This window comes from Primulina eburnea, chromosome 3, assembly GCF_022965805.1.
Source record: "Primulina eburnea isolate SZY01 chromosome 3, ASM2296580v1, whole genome shotgun sequence".
NCBI classification, from domain to species: domain Eukaryota; kingdom Viridiplantae; phylum Streptophyta; class Magnoliopsida; order Lamiales; family Gesneriaceae; genus Primulina; species Primulina eburnea.
This window is the reverse complement of record NC_133103.1, coordinates 20,212,734-20,237,189: the sequence shown is the minus strand read 5'-3', so window position 1 is coordinate 20,237,189 and position 24,456 is coordinate 20,212,734. Positions and strand designations below refer to the sequence as shown.

The window sequence follows — 24,456 nt, the reverse complement described above, 5'->3', positions numbered from 1 at the left end:
CATCCAAAAATTCTCAGATGAGAAATGTCTGGTTCTTTACCAAATGCAAGCTGTAACGGGGAGTATTTATGATATGCACTTGGTCTGATGCGAATTAATGAAGCAGCATGTAAAATTGCATGTCCCCATATAGAAATAGGGAGCTTTGTTTTCATAATCATTGGTCTAGCAATCATTTGCAGACGTTTAATCAATGATTCAGCCAATCCATTCTGTGTATGCACATGAGCAACAAGATGCTCAACAATGATTCCCATAGACATACAATAATCATTGAAAGTCTGGGAAGTAAATTCACCAGCATTATCAAGTCTAATTTTCTTGATTGTATAATCGGGAAACTGATTCCTCAATTTTATTATTTGAGCAAGTAATCTTGCAAATGCAACATTTCGAGTTGACAATAAACATACATGTGACCATCTGCTGGAGGAATCAATCAATACCATAAAGTATCTGAATGGTCCACATGGTGGATGGATTGGTCCACAAATATCACCCTGAATACGTTCAAGAAACATTGGTGATTCAGTTTGGATTTTGACCGGTGATGGTCTTATAATAAGTTTTCCAAGAGAACATGCTTTACATTGAAACTTATTATTCTGAAAGATCTTCTGGTCTTTCAGTGGATGACCATGTGTATTTTCTATAATTCTTCGCATCATTGTTGAACCAGGATGTCCCAATCGATCATGCCAATTGGTTAATATCGAAGAATTATCAACTACCATGTTTGATTCAATGGGACTTATATGTGTATAATGCAATCCAGTAGGGAGCATTGATAGTTTTTCAATCACATATTTCTTTCCTTATTTATATGTGATAAGACACATATATTTCTCATTCCCTTCATTCATTGTTTGAGTATCATACCCATGGGAATATATATCATTAAAACTCAACAAATTTCTTTTCGATTGTGGTGAATATAAAGCATCATTGATCAAAAATTTTGTACCATTAGGTAACAAAAATTGTGCTTTACCACATCCTTTTATCAAATCTACAGGACCTGATATTGTATTCACCGTTGTTTTTGTTGGTTTTAGTTCCAAGAAATATCTTTTATCTCGGAGGATAGTGTGCGTTGTACCACTATCGAGTATGCAAACTTCAGCTTTGCTCATAGCATTTTCCATATTTGAACTTCAAAAAAATATGAAATGAAATAAAATTACTGAAAATACATATGTAAATATAACACATATAATAATTGTACAATAAAACATTATTACATGAATACATGAAAAATAAATTATTGTACATTTATATTCTACCATTAAATTGTTCATTTTCAGAGAAGTCATTGAGAAATTCTGTAGCATCAAAATTGTTCATTTCTATCCCACCAACATGTTGATCATTTCCAGAGAAATCATTTATAAAATCACCAGCATCAAAATGAGTTGAATCACTCAAACGGTCACTGCGTTTAGTGAAGTTGGTCTCTTTTTCTTTCCCCTTTAATGATTCTTTATAAAGTTTACAAAGGTGCTCAGGGGCTCGACAAACTTTGGACCAATGTCCTGGAGTACCACATCTGTAACAAGAACTTTCATATCTTTTTGAGTGATTTTCGTTAACACTTGTATTCTCATGATGCCTTTTCTGTGGATGGTTTGGGACGCTCTTTGTAATGCCCCAGAATTGTCGTAGAATTAATTAGACAAGATTAATGAAATATCCCAAGACTTGTAGAATTGATCAGATAAGATTATGGGATGTTGTTCGGATCAAAACTATAAATTTTAGAATGTGCAAGACCGCACCCGCGCCCTTGTGTACACCGCACCCGCGGTGTAAGTTCAGTAGGGTAAGAATTTGGGCGAAGCAAGACCGCACCCGTGGTCTTGCATACACCGCACCCGCGGTGCCAGACCGCACCCGCGGTACAAGACATGACCGCACCCGCGGTCTGAGCTTTTGGAACATTGATGCGTATCCGAAACATGAGCGCACCCGCGGTGCAGCAAGGACCGCACCCGCGGTGCGACGGGCAGTGCGAATGACTACGCCACGTTTTATAGAGATGCATGCAGTATATATAGATAGATTGCACGTGGATGTCCTCAGAAATTCAGAGAATGGTCGAAGGGTTGAGGGAAAAATCCTTACGCCTTTTAGATTTGTGATTTCGAAGAATCCGTGTATCAAAATTCGAATCCGAACGCAGTATCGTGTTCCTCTCGATTGGTGCTACGCAAGGACGTAAGTTTTATTACGTTTTGAGATGTTTTAGAAATATCATATTGTTAGAATTGCATGTGATTCAGATATGGTGTTTCTGCTATAGTAGGTATTGTATAATCGAAGTCAGATTTAAGAACAGACTGTTTATACAATTGTGATGATTTTCAGAAGATATTGATTTAGATTAAACACTAGATTTGTATTGTTCTTGATTGAAGAATGAATAGATGATTATTCTTGTATGTCTGGATAGATTATTCAGTAGATATGTGAAGTCAGATCAAAGAAAGAATATGTATGTCGGTGTTTTGTATTTCAGCATCTCTGAAGATGTATTGTTAGATATTCATATGCTGGAACAGATTAATCAGATTCAGATATGATTTAGATTATATCGGGATATTATTGATACGACTCAGATTGTATCTTGTTCAGACGTTGATCAGATTGTATACTGAATTGAGTATTGATCAGAACAGATTGTGAATTGAGCTACACAGTGATACAGTGTATTTGATTTTGTCATTTCAGATCGGATATGGACAGACTGGACTTCAAGACTTCGTCTTCCTCAGACGGGGACGACAAAGGTATAATTCATGTGATATTCGGGAAGAAACAACTCAATTGAGATCACCATTTGAGTTTCCCAATAAATCACATACATACTATATTCTTGTTTATAGAACTTGTCTGCAAATCTTGCTATGCCTTGTTTACAGATCATGTTACATCGCATTAAGATGATTATGCTTGTTTACAGATTTTGTATTCATGCATTAAGATAGGACAGTCTGGAGATCAGGCAGACTTCTATACGTTCGGCGATATCACAGCTTAGGGGAAGATCACCGCCCCTATTGTAGATGTGGATACAGATCAGGCCGAAGTCTAGGAATAAGACGTACCGTCACCCCGATCGGAGAGTAGGTGATAGATCGTCTTATTCACCCCGGGATCCCTAGAGTTATAGATCGAGTCAAGTCTAGACATGATTTGATTAGGACTTCATGCTTATATGGATGTGGCTCCTAGATCATGGGACCCATCGTTATTGCTCTCAGTTGTGCTAGCATGTTTTATGATTTAGATTGTTTATATGCATGTTTATCTGATTTGAGCTGCATGCTTAATTTCATAGATTATGAAATATATTGTGTTTATACATGATCGCATGTTTTATAAATTAGTTTGTTATATACATGTTTACCATGTCTTATACTGGGATTTATTCTCACCGGAGTTATCCGGCTGTTGTCGTGTTTTGTATGTGTGCATGACAACAGGTGGGGCTGGATCAGGGTCGAGAAGATGATGAGAGAAGACGAGTTTAGCGTGGTGATTCCGGACTTACAGTAGATTGGATTTTACTACTAGAACTTTAGTAGTGAACCTTAGATTAGAATGTTGTACATTATTGTATTTTAATACTGAATTTGTATTTTTATATACAGACATGTATAGTATTTAGATTCCATTACCTTCCGCAGTTATAATTTAAAAAGAAAAAAAAAATTTAGACCATGTTTATCAGAACTGATAATTAAATCCCAACGACGAGTAAGAAGATGATTAGCGTCCGGGTCCCCACACTCTTTTGAGATGAGTTAGAAAAATAACTATCTCTATTATTTTCAAAACCATGACCGCGTCCACGACCACGGCCAATTCCACGTCCACGTCCACGTCCACGACCTCGACCTCGACCTCGACCAAAATCTTGTCTATGAATTTGATTTTGGTTCCGAGGTTTAAATTCATTTTTACTTACAGCATTTACTTCGGGAAATGCTGTTGATCCAGTGGGTCGGAACTGATGATTTCTCATTAATAGCTCATTGTTCTTTTCCGTCACAAGAAGACAGACGATGAGCTCAGAATATCTCGCAAATCCACGTACTCTATATTGTTGCTGTAGAGTAATATTTGATACATGAAATGTGGAAAATGTTTTTTCAAGCATCTCAGATTCTGTGACCTCATGTCCACAAAATTTTAATTGCGAGATTATTCTATACATCGCCGAATTGTAATCACTGACTTTTTTAAAATCTTGGAATCTCAGTGTATTCCATTCATCCCGGGCGGTCGGAAGTATAACTTCCCTTATATGTTCAAATCTTTCTTTTAATCCCTTCCACAAAGCCATGGGATTTTTTTCAATCAGATATTCACATTTCAATTCATCGTCGAGATGTCGACGCAAAAATATCATGGCTCTTGCCTTTTCTTGTGACGTGCATATGCCATTTTCTTTAATGGTCTCGCTTAGACCCAATGACTCAAGATGCATTTCTACATCTAGAGTCCATGGCATATAATTCTTTCCCGTGATGTCGAGCGCAATAAATTCGAGCTTTATTAAATTTGATATGGTGGTACTAAAAAAAATTACGATGCATTTTATTAGTTAATAAATATTGCAATACAAAGTAACGGATAAACAACAAGTACAAGTATTTGTAAAAATAAAGAAAACGCACGAGGAGGATATTCTCCGATAAATACAAGACTCGTGAGTATGATAACCAAAATAATTAAAAATATCCTTGAGAAAGTCATCTTCTTTTTTCTTCGAAAAATTTGATGATGAATAATTTTTTAGAGAAGAAGAGAAAGTTGGAGTGATTGAATGTGTTTGTGAGATGATATTTATAGGGCAAAAACTAGCCGTTTGTTACCGTTTATGACCGTTGGTGTACAAAAAAATAAATGTATGTATTTGTATAATTTTATGGTAATAATATGGTGTATATAATATTAGACATGTTTAAATAATTATGTATATCATATCATAATATTATAATGAGTGTCATAATTTATTTTGTTTAAAAACGTTATAGGATTTTATACTTGTCGTATCCCTTACCGGGAGTGTGGGATGTCGTCTTAACATCCTCCCAGGATTTATAACAAGTTTATGAAAAATTTATTTTTATTATTTCTAATAATAACATTATATTATTTATTAAATAAATACACAATAAATAAATAACAGTAAAATAAATATTATTACTTTTTTTACCTTTTTCTTCAGTTTGGAGCTTGGAAAAGTATGTAGGACTTTTAGAGCTTCGTGCTGATAACGTGTTGTGAAAAAGTAAAAATTTATGGTAAAAAGTAAAAATCTCAAACTCTCAAAATTTACCAAACTACACACTTTATAATATTTTTCTCTCTACTCAATTGTGATTTTCTTCACAAATGAGAGATCTATTTATAGAGTTTCATTACACATAATCCAAAAATAAAATACATCATTACCTACATCATCACACACAAATTTCTAACTTTACAACTCTTATTTTCAACATTCAAATATTCAACTATTACTTTTTCAATATTCAAATATATTATTTCAACAGTACTGACACATCTTTTATCTGAATTATTTAAAAAAATTAAATATTTTTCCGCATGATGTCTTTTTTTTTTTAACTCCAAACATCATTGAGAAAGGTGTAGCTTCTAGAGGCACGAAAAATATCGAAATTTTCTATATATTGATGTGATCCTATCGAAAAATTCCTAATTTTCAAAATTTTCGGTATGATAACATTACGAAATATGAAAAATTTCGATAAACACTGAAATATCGAAACAATATATAAATTAAAAAATACATAATATTTTTTAATACTAAAGTTATAAATTTAAAAATATATAAAGTGTTTTTTCGATATACAACGTCATATATCGATACCATACAGAAGTTTCAGCACTATATCTACGTATATATTCTTATAAAATTATTATTGGCACAACATACATATATATTGTTTACGGTACGATAATTCCTCGGTAGGAAATCCTTTTGGGTTTCCTGCTAATTTTCCCCTTAGGCACTTGAATTGTCGTTGTTATATTCTTGAAGACAAAAAAAGTGTTAGGAAGACAGGACAGTCAGCCAGCCAGCAAGCAAGCAACGTGACATAAGACAAGAACTTTGCAATATCCCTTTTCCTTACGCTTATCTTACCACGGATTCTTTTTGTGGTTCAATTCTGTGGAGAAGATCGATCTAATAATTGCTTCTATGATTGAGATTTTACTTGCCAAGCCAAGTTTTTTCAAGCCAAGCACTATCATGTTTACGTGTGTGTGGCCCAATCCTCTTGTCATTAGTCAAATACACGACTCATATAAATTAATTGAAAAAATTTCAAGAATCTTTTTTGAAAAAGAAATAAAAAAAAAAATCTAAATATTAAATTAGGTGGTCTCCTAAGACGACTACTAAGACTATCTCCAACCCACTGTACTACATTCTGCACTACAATAGTGTAACACTAAATTCATCTCCAACCTATCTACACTACATTCTACACTAAGAAAGAATATTCTCAGAATATTCTTATAATATTAATTTTAATTCAATAATAACTATTTATAATTCCATTGCACAATTATACATAATAAATCTAATTATATTATTTCATTATTTATTAGAAAATCGATTAATTATTTTATATAAATAAAATAATTATTTAATGATACAAATATTTTATTTCAATATAATCATTGAAAACGATATAAATATTTATTTCAAGAATAAAATACAATACAAGCATAACATTATATATAAGATAAAAACATTGAAAATGATACAAATATTTATTTTAAGAAATAAATACGATACAAGCACAATATTAAATATTAGAATTACTATATTCTTCCATAAGTGCTCAATTAACGCATTTCGTAGTTCATAGTGAGCATCTCTGTTTTTTATTTTCTTATACCGAGAGAGAAATTCTTCGAATCTTGTACTTTCGTCATTGACCACCATTTCCACATCGGCAAGCGGTGCTTCCCTTGCATCTTTAATAGGTGCACTGAGGTCACGTTCATCTTCAATAATCATGTTGTGCATGATAATGCATGCTGTAATTATATCATGCAAATTGTTTTTACGCCACGAACGTGCTGGATTTGCCACGATTGCAAATCGAGATTGAAGAACACCAAAGGATGAGACTTCAACAAGAGGAAAGAAAAATGGAGGGTAGAATTTTATACAAAGATTTGAGCAAAATCATTGATCCAAATTTGCGTGAATACACTAGAACTCAACAAGAAAAGATTTTTCAAAAGAGACTTCAAGCTGAAAATCGAGACAACTTTGGATCTTATTTTGGCGATATTGGAGGATCAGGATCTGGTTTACCATATTACTAAATATCATTTAATAAATTTTATTGTTTGTATCGTAATTTTGTTGTTGTTTTTAAAATTATTTCATATTATGTTGTAAAATGTATCATTTTAATATACTAGTAATATAATTTGGTTGTTTATTAAATTAATTTAATATCTATTTAATTTTAAAAAAAAGTTTTAAAAAAATTTAAATTAAGATTTAAGTTTCAAGAGGAAATTATTTTAAAAATTTAAAAAAAAAATATTAATTATATAATTAATATATAATAAAATATTAAATATTTATAATTATTTAAAAACAAATAAAAAAATTAAAAAAAAATAAAAGAGATGTGTCGCAGCACTTTGTACTGCGTCAAATAACTTAGAGTAGGTCTCTTGTGAGTCCTAAGACGACTACTAAATAACTTATAGTAGGTCTCTTGTGAGACGGTCTCACGAATCTTTATCTGTGAGAAGGGTCTGTCCCATTGATATTCACAATAAAAAGTAATACTCTTAGCATAAAAAGTAATAATTTTTCATGGATGACCCAAATAAGAGACTCGTCTCACAAAATACGACATGTGAGACCATCTTACACTAGTTTTTGTCAATAGTGCGGCCTATTTGAGTTTCCACCCAGAAAATAGGAAATCTCATCCCATTTAATGGATGAGATTACACCTTCTCCCGATATAGCAACACAAAAATTTTTGTAAGACGAATATCTTATTTGGATCAACAATGAAAAAATATTATTTTCTGTGCTAACAGTATTGTTTATCATAAATATATATAGAGTTGTCCTGTTTCACGGATAAAGATCTGTGAGATCGTCTCACAAAAAACTTACTAAAATAGCAATATATGTTTGGTGCATGAGATATATGTAGAGATTGCATCATATAAATAATTGAATAAATTTGAATAAATAAAATATATATGATTACTATATATGTACAAGGACATTAAAATCCGATTATTCTAACCAAACTGGACAGTTGATGTATCAGTTTGTTCACTAGTCAAAATTTAGACTTAGACTAATATTTCCTTTCACATTTAAAATGAGATCGGAAAAGGATTTGCTCATCGTACGTAGAGTCAACTAGTTCAACTTATCCTCCATCGTACATATAACAAAGATTTATGCAATTATGTTGCCATAGTTGCTTAGAATTTTTTATAATCAGATCTAATTATATGAAGGTAAAAATTTGTATGAGATGGTCTCATGTGTCGTATTTTGTGAGACAGATCTTTTGTTTGAATCATTAATGAAAAAATATTACTTTTTATTTTAAGAGCATTACTTTTTATTGTGAATATCGGTAGGGTTGACTTGTCTCACAGATAAATATTCGTGAGACCGTCTCACGAGAGACCTACTTTAATGTGAAAATTTAGTATACGTACGTTACAACTATCATAATATTAACTAAATAATTGGTCATTTTTACCCATATATCGATCGGGAAAAAAAAGGGTGAAACTAAAAAAAATTGATTTTCTCCGTGAAACAGTTTAAAAATCCAATAATATATATTAGCCAATGGTACGAAAGTTTTAGAGAAACTTTCGATAGGTAGGTGTGTAAAATAAATCATACTGATATTCGAAATTATTGATATTGCATACACAATCAAACTTGTTATTTTTAGATTTGAATAATATATTTAAAACATTGAGTTTAAATTCAGATATAAAAAATTAGTAACATTCGGATTGATTCACACTACACCTATATGCCCCCTAGCCAAAACATGTTTGCTCTGTTTCTGAGGTGTTCGAATTGTTGGAATAAATGAGTGTTTGGACAATGATTAAGAGTTTGATTTTCCTTATCAATCAGTGGCGGAGCCACATGGTAGCGTGGGTGGCTCAATTATTTTTTTTAAAAAAATTATATATAAATTTTGGATTATTATGATATTAGCTGGGGTAGATCAATTTAAAATATTAAAATAGTTTGCAGTTTAAAATTATAGACTGTGTAGAGCTATATTCCTGGCTCCGCCACTGCCAATACCTTTTCAAGTGAGTTTGTCACACAGGATTTGCTTAGTATAGTTTGTAAAATATTGCCTTCGTAATGTCTAGGAAATTCGAACTATATAACCTGACTGTATTCAATCTAGGGTTTTTATTTAAAATATGTGTTTAATTATATTTATGTATTTAATGCATGTTTATTGCACGATATGTGCGTTGGTTCATGTTTAATTTAAAGTTTCATGTATTAGGGCTTTAAGTCGTATTTCGCGCTCGAACGAGGAACGGAAACCAGGGATATTTAGGAAATTTTTTTTATTAAAAATTATATTTAATTATTTAATATATGGTGTAATTAAGTGTAATTTTCGAAATGGGTCTTGGTGGGGTATTTTTACTCGTCGGATCATATCTTTAACCGATACGCAAATTACAGCGAGTTGGAGGACTTTAAGAGGGTTCGGACAATATTTTCAAAAATGTACCTAAATGAAATATTTTTCAGGAGTGTTGTTGGGCTTGATGGATTTATTTTATTGCATAATGGGCCTAAAATCCTTTTAAACGTAATTATTTTAACTATGGCTTATTATACATTATGTATTTTATATAAACATACACTCAAAACCCTAACCCTACTCCCCATTGGTTCGGCCGCCCCCTCCCTCACATCAGCAGCACCATTTCGAAAGTTTCTTCAGCAGCCACTCGAAAATTCTTCAAGGTTTTCAAGAAAGTTCCTTCCCTGTCTCTTCGGTGTTCGTCCTACGCGTAGATATCCACAGTTTTGAGAGTTTATTCGCAAAGGCACGCCATAAATCTTTATTTTTCTCATCATTCACGCTAATATATGCTGATACGTGTTGTTTGCATGAGGAATGCCTAAATTTTGTTGTTGTATCGTTTATGCATTCGTTTGTCATGAAATATGCATGCCCTTGTTTGTAACTCACGGTTTTCATGGCTTTTTTGTAAGGGATTGCCACGGCTAAGGGTCTAAGGGTTGTACACGTTGGGAGTCATGGATTCAAGGGGCTGGAGTCGTAAGGTAGTCAAGGATTTGTGAAGGCCGAGCGCTAGTTCCCTTGGTGGATGGTTCGGGTGTGGTTAGATCAGATGAATTGAGTGAGCCAGTGGTGCAAGGGCTTTTCCAAGCCTTGGACTAGACCCTGGTAGGTCTGATTCGTGGCCTAGGATGGCTCGAATGCTGCTAGTCCTTGTCATAGAGCCGATCGAGAGGGATAGGTGGGAATGGTGTCGGTTAGGGCTTGTTTCGGATGGATCACGGGTGGTCGCACTTAGCCGAGTTCATGGGGATGAGGGCTAGGGTTATGTCGGTCCAAGAGAGTCCAGAGGTGGGCTAGGAAGGATTGGCTCGGGTCTGGTCCTCTTCGGTTTGGGCTAGAGTCAAGAAATCGAGGCTAGGGTGATACTAGGGTTTCTTGGTAGGTGCACATAAAAATTCCAGCAACATTCAGGCATTGTTCGTAGGTCATAAGGGGTCTGGAACAAGAGGTTTAGGGGCTGGATATGTAGGTTCGAGTCGTGGTTTAAGTTTGGAGAAGTTTGGTTAAGTGTTGGGTTGATTCGTGTTAAAACCACGACTCCGATCCAAGTTTTAAAACAAATCATATAAGTTATGAAATGGGATAGAGTTTATGTCTAAGAAATGATTATAAATATTCTTTGAGGAGTTTTGTGGGCCTCGAGCCGAAATTTTGAGGTCCAGAGTAAAATGAACAATTAAGGATTCTAGAGGAAAAATGATCGTGTCGAGTTAACATTCCTGGTAGCGCCCTGATCACAAAATCAAACGTTTTTATGCATATGCTATCATGAACATGACCTTTTTATGGTAAGATGAAAATTACGTTGGATGCTTGAATAAGAGAAATTTACGTATATGCATGGTTTTATAAGTGATGAATATGATGACCTGTTTTGAAGGAAGAGAGTTGGTTGTGACTAAATACAATGATACGATGACATGTAAGACCAATGCTCAGTGGATGGATAATACTGTTGGTGATGTCTCCGCCGTCGGATACCGCTGTATACGTAGATAGATCCATCGACTAATACGATGATACGAAAGTCACAACCAATGAACGAAATTCAATTAAAGAAAATTGATCACGTATATGTTGATATAATGCGATATGAACACGTTTAGGTTTATTTTCACGCTTTTAAGATCATGAAATTTATTTTAAGTACAGTACTTTTCACTGTTGCATGTTATGTATATGTACTTGTTATAACGATTGTGGTGTGTTGAGTCTTCAGACTCAATAGGCGTAAATGATGTAGGTGAACATATTAATGAGGAGATTGGAGGCGCCGAAGACTGAGGAGGCGGGGCTGGACGTGCGCACGCTAACCCGAGGACTATACTTTTCCGCACATCATGTTTATGAGATAGGAGAGGTCATAGATATTTTCTTACACTTTATTATTTAGATGCTTATGGCTTGACTGGACTTGTATGTCGTTTATTTGAGCCTTTAAATTACAATACTTTTCCCAGTAGTTGAATACCTATTATTTTTAAATCATGTGATTGAAGGTAGATATTGCATGCATGTCTATAGAATTATAATTTTGAAACGTAAATGTGTATTTCGAGATTAGATTTTAGCAATATTTTTAGTAATAGATGTTTCAGCCTTAAAAAAAAAGATTTTAGCAATATTTTTAATAATAGACGTTTCAGCCTTAGTCCGAATATTTACCCAATCACACAGAAAGGAAGTCATTACGGAATCTTACGTGATCAAAGACAAAAAAAAATGATAGGTTCATAAATAAATTACCGATCCGCAATCCACAGCATGCACAAAACTGTTTGAACATAGACTCAGAAGAGGCCCCCCCACAACAAAGATTCCAATCCCTTCTAATTATCCTTATCTTTCCGATAAATTTTGAAATTATAACCATACAAAACAGCGAAAAAATCCCCATTCCACACCGTCTTTAGCCTCTTAATCATCGATTCGCAGCTGCCATGGAAATACAGCAAGAGGTGGCTAGAAACGAGGAAGAAGGTAAACAAAATGAAGGCCAAATAATTGCGACACTGAATCCAACATCGCCGCCTTCAAATTCAGCTTCTCCTGCACACGAATTCACCTTCACAATCTCTCTGCATCCGCAATCGGAAAACGCCGAGAAAAACAAATCCCACCCTTCATTTGCTATTGACTTGACTCCAGCAGATGAGATTTTCTTCCATGGACACTTGCTCCCGCTGCACCTCTTGTCCAATCTTCCCGCCTCACCCCGCTTCTCCGCCGATTCGTTTGACAGTTTCACTCTTCCGATAAAGGATTTTCAAGATGAGAAAATCACAAACTCCAGAACCATCGATCAAGGACTCATCAACATTGGTCATACTCATCCCACTTTTGATCAAGAAAGTTGCAGCAGCAGCAACAGAAACAGCAACGGCACTGTTCAGCAAGAAAAGGAGACAGCGAAATCAAGATCCTTTTCGTGGATTCCAAAATGGAGAAAAGGGTGTGAAACAAGAGACATAAAGGGTGGTCATCAAGAAAAAGAACAGAAAAGGAAGCCTAAAATCGATATAAGCGACGCTGTGAAAAAGTATATGAGATTGATCAAGCCTCTTCTTTCCTTCAGAAACAGGAGGATGAACCCCCAACTTCATCGGCAGGCCTATTCGTTTTCGGGGAATTTACGGGTACGAAACAAGAAGGAAATAAGAGGGAAGAGAGGAGAATTTTCCGCGCCAGCTTCCATTAGGACGTCTCCTAGAAATAGTGGCCTTCTGGTGGCAAGTGGAACGCTCACTCCTACCACCAGCGATAGCACAATGGAGGAGGTGCAGGCTGCAATCCAATCCGCCATTGCTCATTGCAAGAAATCCATCGCAACAGAAGATAAAATCAAGACTCCATAAGTTATAGATTTGGTTCTATTACCTTACGAGATTTCACTTTTGTGTATAATAAAATATATATGATATGTTCAAATAAATAGAGGAAGTTTGGGATTACATTATATGGCGTTATATGTATTCATTGGGAGAGAAATTAATTTCAATATGTTTTTGGCAATTTAAGGACTCAAATTTGCATAGTTTTCATTTCATGAATTTTGAGGATATACTTTTTTTACTTTAAAAGGAAAAAATTAGTACCATGTTTAAGCCATCTTCATGAAATTTGTTCAGCGTGAATACATTAGGAATTATGAAATAGTAATTTATCAACTGAGGCAGCTAGCTATTAAAGGTTGATAATGTAAGATGCATAAAAAATTATGATAATCACTTTAGTTAGGAAAAATTGTAATTTTAGTCAGATTGATATGTTTTGAGCTTTAGTCTTCTAATTTGTCAAAATTAGGTTTTCATATAGAAACTTGGATTTTTTTTACTCTTTTTTTTTTTGTCGAAACCATTAATTGCATCAAATGGTTTATTTGACATCGATTCATTCCATTTGACATATGTAGAGATAATAAATCTCATATTACTCAAATTAATATTCATCTTTTTTAAAATAAAAATAATAATAAGCAATACAACCCTCCCCCTCCAAGACTTCAAAGTGGGAGGAAAGAATTTGTCATTTCTTGTTATTTTTATTTATGTATATTTTAATGTGTATAATATAAACATTATTTTTGTCACATGAGCCAAATAACAGAATATCAGTGTCAAATAAGCAATATATAATATATTTAATATTTTTGCGCAAATAAAAAAATGATCAAAAACAAAAAAAAAAATCTTATTTACTGGATGAAAATTATACTTTAACAAATTATATGACTAAAACTCAAACCAGACCGACTTATATGACTAAAATTGTAATTTTTCGCTTTAGTTATTATATTGACTTCAAGATTTTATAACAAATTAGTGTTAGGAAACTTGACTTGTGAAGAGAAAAATGAAGGGGATGAGCATCTATGGTGTATTTACATATTCCACTTTTATTTGTCTTTTTTAGCCTATTTAACCCTGTCGAGAGAAAAATGAAGGGGATGAGAATCTATGGTGTATTTTGCATATTCCACTTTTACTTGTCTCTATTTAACCCTATTTTCCATGGACGTTTGCGCTTCATTCCTTATCTTTAAAATCAGTAGCATGCAGTAATTTCTTCGAAAATATAAATTATTCAATCTAAATGAATTCCTTTTATTAAAATTATGGAATCCATCCTTAAAAATATATGTACAAATTCATCACTTTCGTGCAACACTTGATATCCATATATTATATAGTTTTACTCCATAAAAAAATTGGAAAAAGTAGTGAAATTGACCGCTCATAAACCTCGTCTCAACTACATATATAGAGACCATTTCATATAATTTCCATTAAGAATTAATTTAAAGCGGACCCATTTTTTTGCAATTAAAATGGCCGAAATTGTACTTCGAAGGTGATATTAACGAGTCCTCTTAATTAGATGTATAATACCACTAAAAAAAATGGTACTATCACATAAATTTTATATTCAAAATATGATATATTCATTTTAAAGAATTTGTTTATACTAAATTTTCACTCTATCCATAAATATTATGAAAAATAATACTTTGGACATAAAAGCTGTACAATATTAGTAAACCAAGGATGGAGATGTAGTTTTGTACTTTCGGCCCCGAAAAATGATGAAATGGCTTTTTTTTCCTTCTTCAAGGATTTAATGACAATAATTTAAAACATGTGTTCTTTCACCATTAATGTTAAAGATGGTAAGCACATGTACTTAAACGACCAATAAATGTCATAATTAGGTGATGTGAGATCATGCCAAATATGCATATTAGTTGAGGAAACGGTGGACCAAAAAAAATGTATTGATTACCAGCAATAAAATATTATAAAATTTATTTGAAACATGGTGCTGAAAGATCCACATAGTCGAGTGAGTGGCGTCGGGGGATGCCCAACGAAAATACTATGACGCTCAATGTCACGTCCTGAGACCGAAACGTATGAAATCCGCATTGCTTAACAATTTTACATTGAAATAACAAGCCTCGTAGTACAATATAACAGAACTACAGTATACAACAAAATCATTCTTTTTTATATAAATAAGCATTGTCTTTACAATAATACGAAAACAAAATGTGAAATGTGAGGAAGCGAATTACATATGAAGTAAAGTTGAACTAAAACAAAACTTTGAGATTGATCATCACCAGCCCTAAAACATCTCTTGTTCCTCATCGTCTGTGGGACCAGGCCCCAGGTCTGACATTTATTTCTAATAATTGTAAATGAGAGAATTTATTTTAACTTTTCTAAAATAAAACAAGCAACATCTCCTCTTAAATAGGAGCATCAAAAAATATAAAAACATGTCCCAAGCAAAAGTCAAAGAGACAAAGACAGTTCTAACAAAACAAACGATTGAGCAAAACACATAACCTCTAGGTCACAGACCAACATAAACATCGACAAAATAATTTACAAGTCCCAAATGTTGAAATATAAGTTTTAACATGCCAAAATAAACTAGTGAGTCAAAATAATTAAAGTATATATAATCAAATAGCTCATAAGACCCAAGAATCTCACTCTAACTCGCATCTCCTCGCCTGAAGCTGGACTCTAGGAAACCCAGGCCTCGCCTCACCTACCGTCAAGCACATGAAAACAAAAGGTATCCGTCATGACAGTGAGTATAAATCCAGTATGATACAATCAAAACATATGAGAATTAAAATGACAACTAGTTCATATGAAATCTATAAAGATGCAATATAATACAATGCATGATCAGAAGATGGGGCTAACAATAAATCTCAAGATCAAGTGAATCATCTAATCATAGAGTACCCAAGGGAAGAAAATCCCCCAGCAACATCCACCGACTCACCCGCTCGAAGTGGTTGCTCTGTTCTACAATCACAGGACAATGGTGCGCCTATAGAGAGTGTTCAGGTCATAGCAACGACCTCCACATACACTATGCCAACTCATCTATAGCCCCATACGTCCAACAAATCAAGACGACCTCCGCCATATCAAATCTGAATCGAAAAGTGGCTCAAGATACAATGCAATGATGAAAATCATATCATCAACTCAATATCATAAAAGCTCATCTCAAGACAACCATAATTAAAAAATTACAAGTAATTCATCGAGCCATAAATTTAAAATTTAGAATAAAATTGATACTTTTACCATGTATGTTGCCGACCGTAATTTACCTTTCAAATATTACCAAAAGAGATCGAAAGATGTGGTTGAGAAGTCTTGAATCCTTGAAGTCTATTATAATATCAACAAAAATAAAATATCAACTAAATTTTAGTTCCATCCAAGATTTCGGCCCAAACGAACTAAAAATATGATATAGTAATAAAAAAACCTCGATTCACTACTAACAAACTTGAAGTAAATAATCATGAGCCAACCCAAGTCAATACTTCAACCGAAACTGAAAATACATAGGTCAAGAACTCAGATCATTTATCCAAACAGAGCAGTTTTTGTACAAATTTCAAAATTAATTCAATACTGCCTCAAATCAATATCCGTACATTGAATATGCAAGAAAGCTCAAAATCCAACAATTATTCTTCGCAAAGTTATGTCAAATAAATTCATTTACCAGTCGTTCATAACCTGAAACATACAACATAATTATCGCAAATTCTGCATCAGCATATATCTAGCAAATTTTAGTAGTTTGAGCATAACTTCTTCAATACCCAATGGAAAGACGGACTAGGAGATCTCGAGCGAGTCGCTACTGCACTCAATGCAACACCTGCATGTTCCTTATGCACATCACTCGAGCCCCCGACCTCCCTGTCTGCTAGCATGCCTAGCCATGAGATTTGTTCCCCTCCCTTGTGCAAATTGCGCCTAGCGCAACCCTATGCATGCACCCCATTCACGCCCAGAGCAACCATTGGCACTCACATGTTGCACCAAATAAATATGCCCACACACATAGGTTATATATATACACAACACACCAACATGTTATCTACATATATATATATATATATATATATATATATATATATATATATATATATATATATATAAGCCACACACGTACATACTACATATTCAACAAGCATATAGCATAAACTTAATAAAAACTATGACAAAGTTCCTTGAAAATTGCAGATTTTTTATCAACCCATCTATAGGTTATGCGTCAATAAAAAAACGCAATATGAATTTATGGATTCGTCAAACGAACAGTTAAAACTTGCATTTACATTGTAAAAGAGTGATCCAAAATTGACGACGGTGATGAGAAAACATTTTGATCATGAACAAGATTGCCAAATACATGGGCGGAGCCAGCATAGGCCCAGTGTGGGCTGCTGCCTACACTGGGCCAAATTTTTTTCTATATATATATATTTATTTATGTCTAAAATTTTAATTTGTGTATGCTATTATTATGTTTAGTTGTCTACACTGATCCAATTTTCTTTTCATAATTTATAGATCCAAATTTTAGACTCAATTTTTTACTTGTTATTAGTATCTAAGTATACACTCTATATAGTCTTCTGTATGTGTTTTTTTTTTCGAGTCACGAACGTCATATACTTTGAGTAACAAGCATTCCAATTCATTTTAATTACTGATTAATCTTTCATAATTTCTAAAAAATCTAAAATATTACCAAATTTTAGGTTCGTTGTTTCGCTCAATGTTTGTCGATCATTCAATTGTTTTATAATTCTATGCTTTTTCCAACCGATAATGAATTAATGCTTATTTTTCGAATGTATATTTTATATCATATTTTGTTTTGATTTCGGATTTTGTACACGTCGTTGTTCCTCATTTTTCTGACGTTTTCCCATCAATTATCAATGTTACTGGTTGTGCGTAACTTGTGTTCAAACTTTATGACACATTATTTTTAGCTGTCGATTAATTATTGCTCTCTTTTTTGCTTTATTAATTATAATATATGGTTGCCTACGCTGAACCAAGATCCTGGCTCCGTCCCTGGCCAAATACGAAGAAAAATTCGGCCATTCTCAAGCCCTAGCAGTCGACCCCTCTCTTTTTTCTTTCTATCTTTGACATGAAGTAAGGTTCAGGGGAAGGGTTTACTCTATTTAAATTTCAAATTTTAAAAGTGTGAGTAGGTCTCTTTTGAGATGATCTCACGAATCTTTATCCGTTAGATGGGTCAACCCTACCGATATTCACAATAAAAAGTAATACTCTTAGCATAAAAAGTAATACTTTTTCATGGATGACCCAAATAAGATATGTCTCTCACAAATTACGACTTGTGGGACCGTCTCATACAACTTTTTGCATAAAATTGTCATCCCACAATTAAAAGTGATATAATTGTGCATTTTCAATACTAAATAAATTACAAAATTTTACTAAAAGATATTTTTAAATAATAAATAGAGTGCTACAAAATTTTAACTCATAAGTGGACAACTACATTATTTATTTATTTAAGGAAAAATTATGAAGGACCAATCCTTCCTGAAAAAATTCTTCATAAAAACCATAAATTAAATTTTTACCGTGTCCATGTATTCTCGTCCGAAAATCAACTTTTTGAAAACTATATCGCAAATAAAATATAAAAATCATTTTTTTAAAATTTATTCACTAAATAAATTATATGAAATAATAAAATAATTATTATGCGGTCTAGTTTGTTCTTAGAAATTTTCAGGCCTTACATGGAATATCTTCTATTTTGAGTTTGACTCTTTCTTTTACCTCATTTACCATTGCTAGGTAGATTTCTTAACCAAACTTTGTGTCTTTCTACGTCTGAGAAACAAATACGAGGGATTTTTGTTCCTTGACCTTGCCATGGTAGACTATTTTTTCTTGGTTCGGTGCGTGAAGTTTGACGTTCTTTCTCTTAAAATCCACCAATGCATGTTTCTTGACTAACCAATCTTTCCTTGAATGGCATCGAAATGCACCATATTAAGCTGAATCAATTCAGCTTTGAATATGTGCTAATTGAAATTTGTAATAGCCGATCGTTCATGTCTTTTATTATGAATTACGGAATTTTATTGTGATGGTTTATGGATTTACATTATGATATGAATGGTAATGAATGTTATAGAATGAAATAGATAATTGATGGGTAGAATAGAAGATTGAATTTGAGTTAAATAGGTAATGAAAGTGCTGTAACGGTATGAAACTGTGGCAGTAGTTGTGGTTTTTAGCATTATATTTTGTATATTGATCCAATTGATGTAAGGCTACTTTCATTAGAAATATAAGATATAAGGCTATAACTTTTGTGTTTTGAGTTTTGTTCAAATCATCAGGGAAGACGAGCCAAAAGCGCCCCAAAGTGTGTCGTGCGTATCGTCGTTCCTACAATGACACGTGTTGAGAGAATGAGCATAACTATTTACTCAGACCTTCAAACGACATGAAGCCAATTGCAGATGAAAGCCAAGACATAGGGCTACAACTTTAATGTTTACCACTTTTCGTAATTCTGAAGGGAATAGGCGTTTCGGAAGCCATCTTTACAGTAGTTGTGCACAGAGCGCGCCCGAGCAGTAAGATTTGACTGCCAGAGCGCGACTGCTTCTGGATTTTTGGGTTTCTAACAATATGGTCCGCGCTAGGGCGGTAATATGTGACCGCCCGAGCGCCCAGCAAGTTAAAAAACATGTTTTGAAGTTTGGGAAGGCATAAAATCAAATGAGATCATCTTTTTACTCATTTTCCTTCTCTTCTCTCCATCGGTTAGAGCTAGGGTTCTCATTTCTCCTTCAATCCAATTTCTTCCAAGACATTAATCTTTTATTGAAGCCTTAATCTTTGCTTGGAGATTAGAAGTTCTTCTCCTCAAGAGTCTAGGAACAAGGTAAGAAAGCCTATTTTCCTTGGGTTAGTGATTGAAGGAAAGATATTGGGTTGTTTGGTTTGAATGTTGAGGTAAGGTTGTTAATATAATGATTGATGGTATTATTATTATTATTGTGTTGGAGGAATCCCTCAAGAACTAAGCAACTACTTGTATATTGGGTTTTAAGTAGACTTCTCCTTTAAATGCATCTCATGTGCTATATATATATGATAAATGAGGTTTCTATTGATGTTAGCTCCTTTAAATCATTGTATATTGTATGTAATGATATATTGAAAAAAAATGAAATTGTTGACAAGAGCAAAGTAAAAGAGCTAATTCTTTAGCACGCACACCACGTGTTTGATAAAATATTTCAATGAATGTTTTTATGACTTGATGGTTTTATGGTATTGTGGTGTTACCTATGGTAATTCTAAACCCACTTGACTGAAGTTGATCAACATAATGACATGTACTGTGACTGATTTTGACTGAGACGTACATGTGCACCATTGACTGATGACCTATCAATGCCATACGAATGAAAAGAAATGAATTGTTCTGTAGATGCCATCTTATAATTGTTATATACACATTTTATTGACTGATGACATATTACGGTTAAGAAATGGTATGGATTCTTTCATTACACTATGGTATATGTACATGTTATTTAAAGGTCTACTTGCTGAGTTTTTATAACTCATTTCAGTTATGTTCATGAGATGCAGATGCAGGTAACCGAGATTGATAAGGCGTGGTGTCAAGATGGAAGAAGGAAATGTACCAAGCTTGGAGGAAGGATGAAATGCTTATTTGGTCTATGGATGGTTAAGGATTTATTTTGTTTTGAAATGGTTGAAGTGGTGAATATCTTTTGTTGTAAAACATTTGATATTTTGGGAGTTTAAACTTGACTAAATTATTTTGGTAATCAAATGCAATGCTTTTGATTTTGTATATCTTTATGTATTAGTTGTGGGAGTTTTTATGATGTATTGGTTTTATTGCTTGAGGCAGGTGGTGAGTTCTTTTTTACGGGGAAACTCTGCCAAATTTTTTAAAGTACTTACTTTCCTTCAAGTTTATTTTTTTAAAGCTTCCGCATTATCGAGTTTTATTATTTTAAAACGGGTCAGGGTGTCACAATACTGATCTTACAATCGCGAGGAACTATATGTATTTCAATAGCCTTGCTAGTAGATGTCGCTACTCTAATGGCTACAAGTTCTTCAGGTATAATCCAAAAGGTCTTAGTGAAACTCTTAGATATAAACGAGCATGTGACACTGCAATAAAACAACACATAAGCAGACACTTTGTTGGTTATGAATTTTTTATCTACATAAAAAATTGCATAAATAAAACAAACATTCAATAATTTCAACATCTCACCTTTTACTAATTCTTTCATAGCTGGGTTTAACATCCTTTGATGATCAACATATGGAGTATATGACTACTTGATTAAGATCTCATGCTTGCAAATAGTAGGGTTAATTCTCTTAATATCAGACACATATAATCCCAACGTAGATTTAAATTCTCTCAAAAATCATAATAATTTATATTTTTCATCAGAATTAAGATATGAAGAGATGATTATTGGATCTGTCAAATTCACCCAAGAATGCATAACACAAGCGACTAGGAAAATCCTTTAATTCAGGAGTAGTTTGTGGTATCTCTTATGATGCATTCTCAAGGTCTTCTTGTTGAACTCCACACCCTTTTTCTTTTGGAAAATTTTAAGAGATATAAACTGCTCTCCAAGGTCCCGATCATCATCATCATCCACATGGATTGTTGAGTTAACAAGACACTTATTGATAGAGGTCATATTTACGTGTTTTTAATGGATTGTGTGAGTCGTAGTTTGCATCATTTTGGGTTGTATGGAGTCTGCATTTTGTCTATTTCATGTTAATTTATTGCATATGATCACCGCTCACCAAGTTATTTTAATGTGCAGCAAAACGACGGAAAAATGGAGAAAAGTTAACCAAATATGGAGTTGAGGACAAAAATCCTTGCGCCAGGGCGGTGAAACTTGACCGCCCCAGCGCGAGAGGCAGAGTAGCCGACAAACAGGGCAGTAAAGTTTGACCGCCCCAGCGCGAGAGGTTGCGAAGAACACCAGCAGGGCAGAAGACTGCGCGCTAGGGCGGTGAAACTTGACCGCCCCAGCGTGACTCAACAAGGAAAGTTTCCGATTTTATTTATTATTCAACTTGGAAGGTGGAAGGTTGAAGGAGGAACCCTAGGCACGAAAAATTGAGACATTATTGAGCAGCCACCACAAACCTTGGGGAGGATTTCGTGCTTGGATTGAAGATAGGAAGATTTCTGGGCATCGTCTTTGCGTTTTTCGTCAGATCTAGTATTTCTAATTTAGTTTTTATCCATTAAACATTGTTGTGCTTATTTTTACTATGAATTCGAGTAGCTAAACTTTAAATATTTGTTGGGATTTATGGGGATCCTACCCCAAACTTTGATTTATTTAATTTATATTTCGATTATTTCTTTATTCTTGAATGTGCTACTGTTTTGCATCGTGTTATTAGAGCGTAGCTAACTTTAACAACGTTTTTATATTGCGAGTGAGTTCGAGAGAATAGCTTGTGAAAGGAATGAGTTGTATAATTCGTGGATCTACAATTTACATAGACATATGAAATTGGATACGCGCCGAAAGTCATAGTTCATTCGAACGAAAACTAGAGGATCTCATAGATCGATAAGCGATTCACTATTGATAAATAATTAAAGACATTTAATACTTCACTGAGTAGAATTAGTTTGACATAGCTCGAGAGAGTGTGTTCAATCGAATAGTAAATCCTGTCGGAAGCGTAAATCAGTATCGAACGAATTGATAAATTAAGGAGGGGTAGGTGAACTGAAATTCCCAACAAATTCATTTCTCATTGAATTTTAATCAACCATTCTAGATATTATATCTTATCATTTAATTCCTGAATCTTTTTATTTGCATGTTTATTTGAGCATAGTAGTAATAATCATCAATCAAATTTTCGTTGCTAAAAGAAAAATAATTGTCAAATACAGTCTTCAGCGGAACGATACTCGTACTCGCGTACATTATACTATTACTTGACATCGTGCACTTGCGATTAATTTTTGAGCATACAAAACCATATTTTTATTAAGGATTCAACAGTGCAAGTTTTGCTCGATCAAGTTTTTGGCGCCGTTTCCGGAGACTGTTAATTCACAATTTTATTTTTAGTTATTTTCTTTAGCATTGTTTAATTTTTATTAAATTAACACCCAATATTCTGTTACAGATATCTCTTTCGGTGCATGCCAAAGTCACTTGACGTGGATCTTGAGCAGTTTAACCCTGAAATTGAAAGAACTTTCCGCAAGAGAAGACATCAGCAGAGACTGAAGGAACTGATGGAGAGGCACGAGCACGAGCATGAGGAGGAACACCATGAAGATAGACATGTTGAGATGCCACGCCGCATACCAATGCTAGAGTATGTCCGGCCTTCTTTGGATGGTGCACGTCCCAGCATTGTGAGGCCTATTGTGCGGGAAAATCACTTCGAAATCAAGCCAACAATAATTCAGATGATTCAGAATACAGTCCAGTTTGGAGTATCTGTAGTAGATGACCCAAACACGCACATCACATATTTTCTTGAAATTTGCGATACTTTTAAATTTAATGGAGTTTCTGATGATGCTGTTAGATTGCGTTTATTTCCTTTCTCTTTACGTGATAAAGCTAAAGCATGGTTAAATTGTTTGCTTGTAGGTTCGATCACCACATGGGAGGATATGACGAAGGCGTTTCTCATCAAATACTTTCCTCCATCTAAGACCATGAAGCTGCGGGCAGACATCACCACATTTGCTCGATTCGAGGAGGAGTCTTTATATGAGGCATGAGAGTGCTTCAAAGATCTATTACAAAAATGTCCTCATCACAAACTGCCACTTAGGCTAGTCGTTCAAACCTTTTATTATGGCTTGCTTACTCCTAATCGTACTATGATAGATACTGCTTCTTGTGGGAACCTGTTGAGAAAAACTACTGAGGAATGATATGAGTTGTTGGAGGAGATGGCTGCTAGCAGCTATCATCCTCAATCTGAAAGTAACAACCAGCGGAGAAGTGCTGGAGTCCACCAGGTAACTGACCTTTCTGCTATTGCTGCACAACTTGATGTTTTGAAAAGGAAATTGGATGGCTTGAATATGGGTGTAACAACTATGAGTTTTCAAGAGATATTATGTGATAAGTGTGGAGGTTAACACTTTGTGA

At 34.0% G+C, this 24,456-nt stretch overlaps 1 protein-coding gene and 1 non-coding gene across 2 annotated transcripts; one reads left to right on the top strand and one right to left on the bottom strand.

Annotated features, from left to right (window-relative positions):
• Nucleotides 1–12,169: 12,169 nt before the first annotated feature.
• On the top strand, nt 12,170–13,373 carry LOC140828400 (BRI1 kinase inhibitor 1-like). The gene has a single exon (XM_073191378.1). It carries the CDS (start codon nt 12,338–12,340, stop codon nt 13,250–13,252), a length of 915 nt encoding a protein of 304 aa, XP_073047479.1. The 5' UTR covers nt 12,170–12,337; the 3' UTR covers nt 13,253–13,373.
• A 10,645-nt stretch (nt 13,374–24,018) lies between these two features.
• Nucleotides 24,019–24,124, bottom strand: LOC140828760 (small nucleolar RNA R71). Its single transcript, XR_012117326.1, has one exon. It is a non-coding gene; the product is annotated as a small nucleolar RNA R71 (small nucleolar RNA).
• Nucleotides 24,125–24,456: the final 332 nt, after the last annotated feature.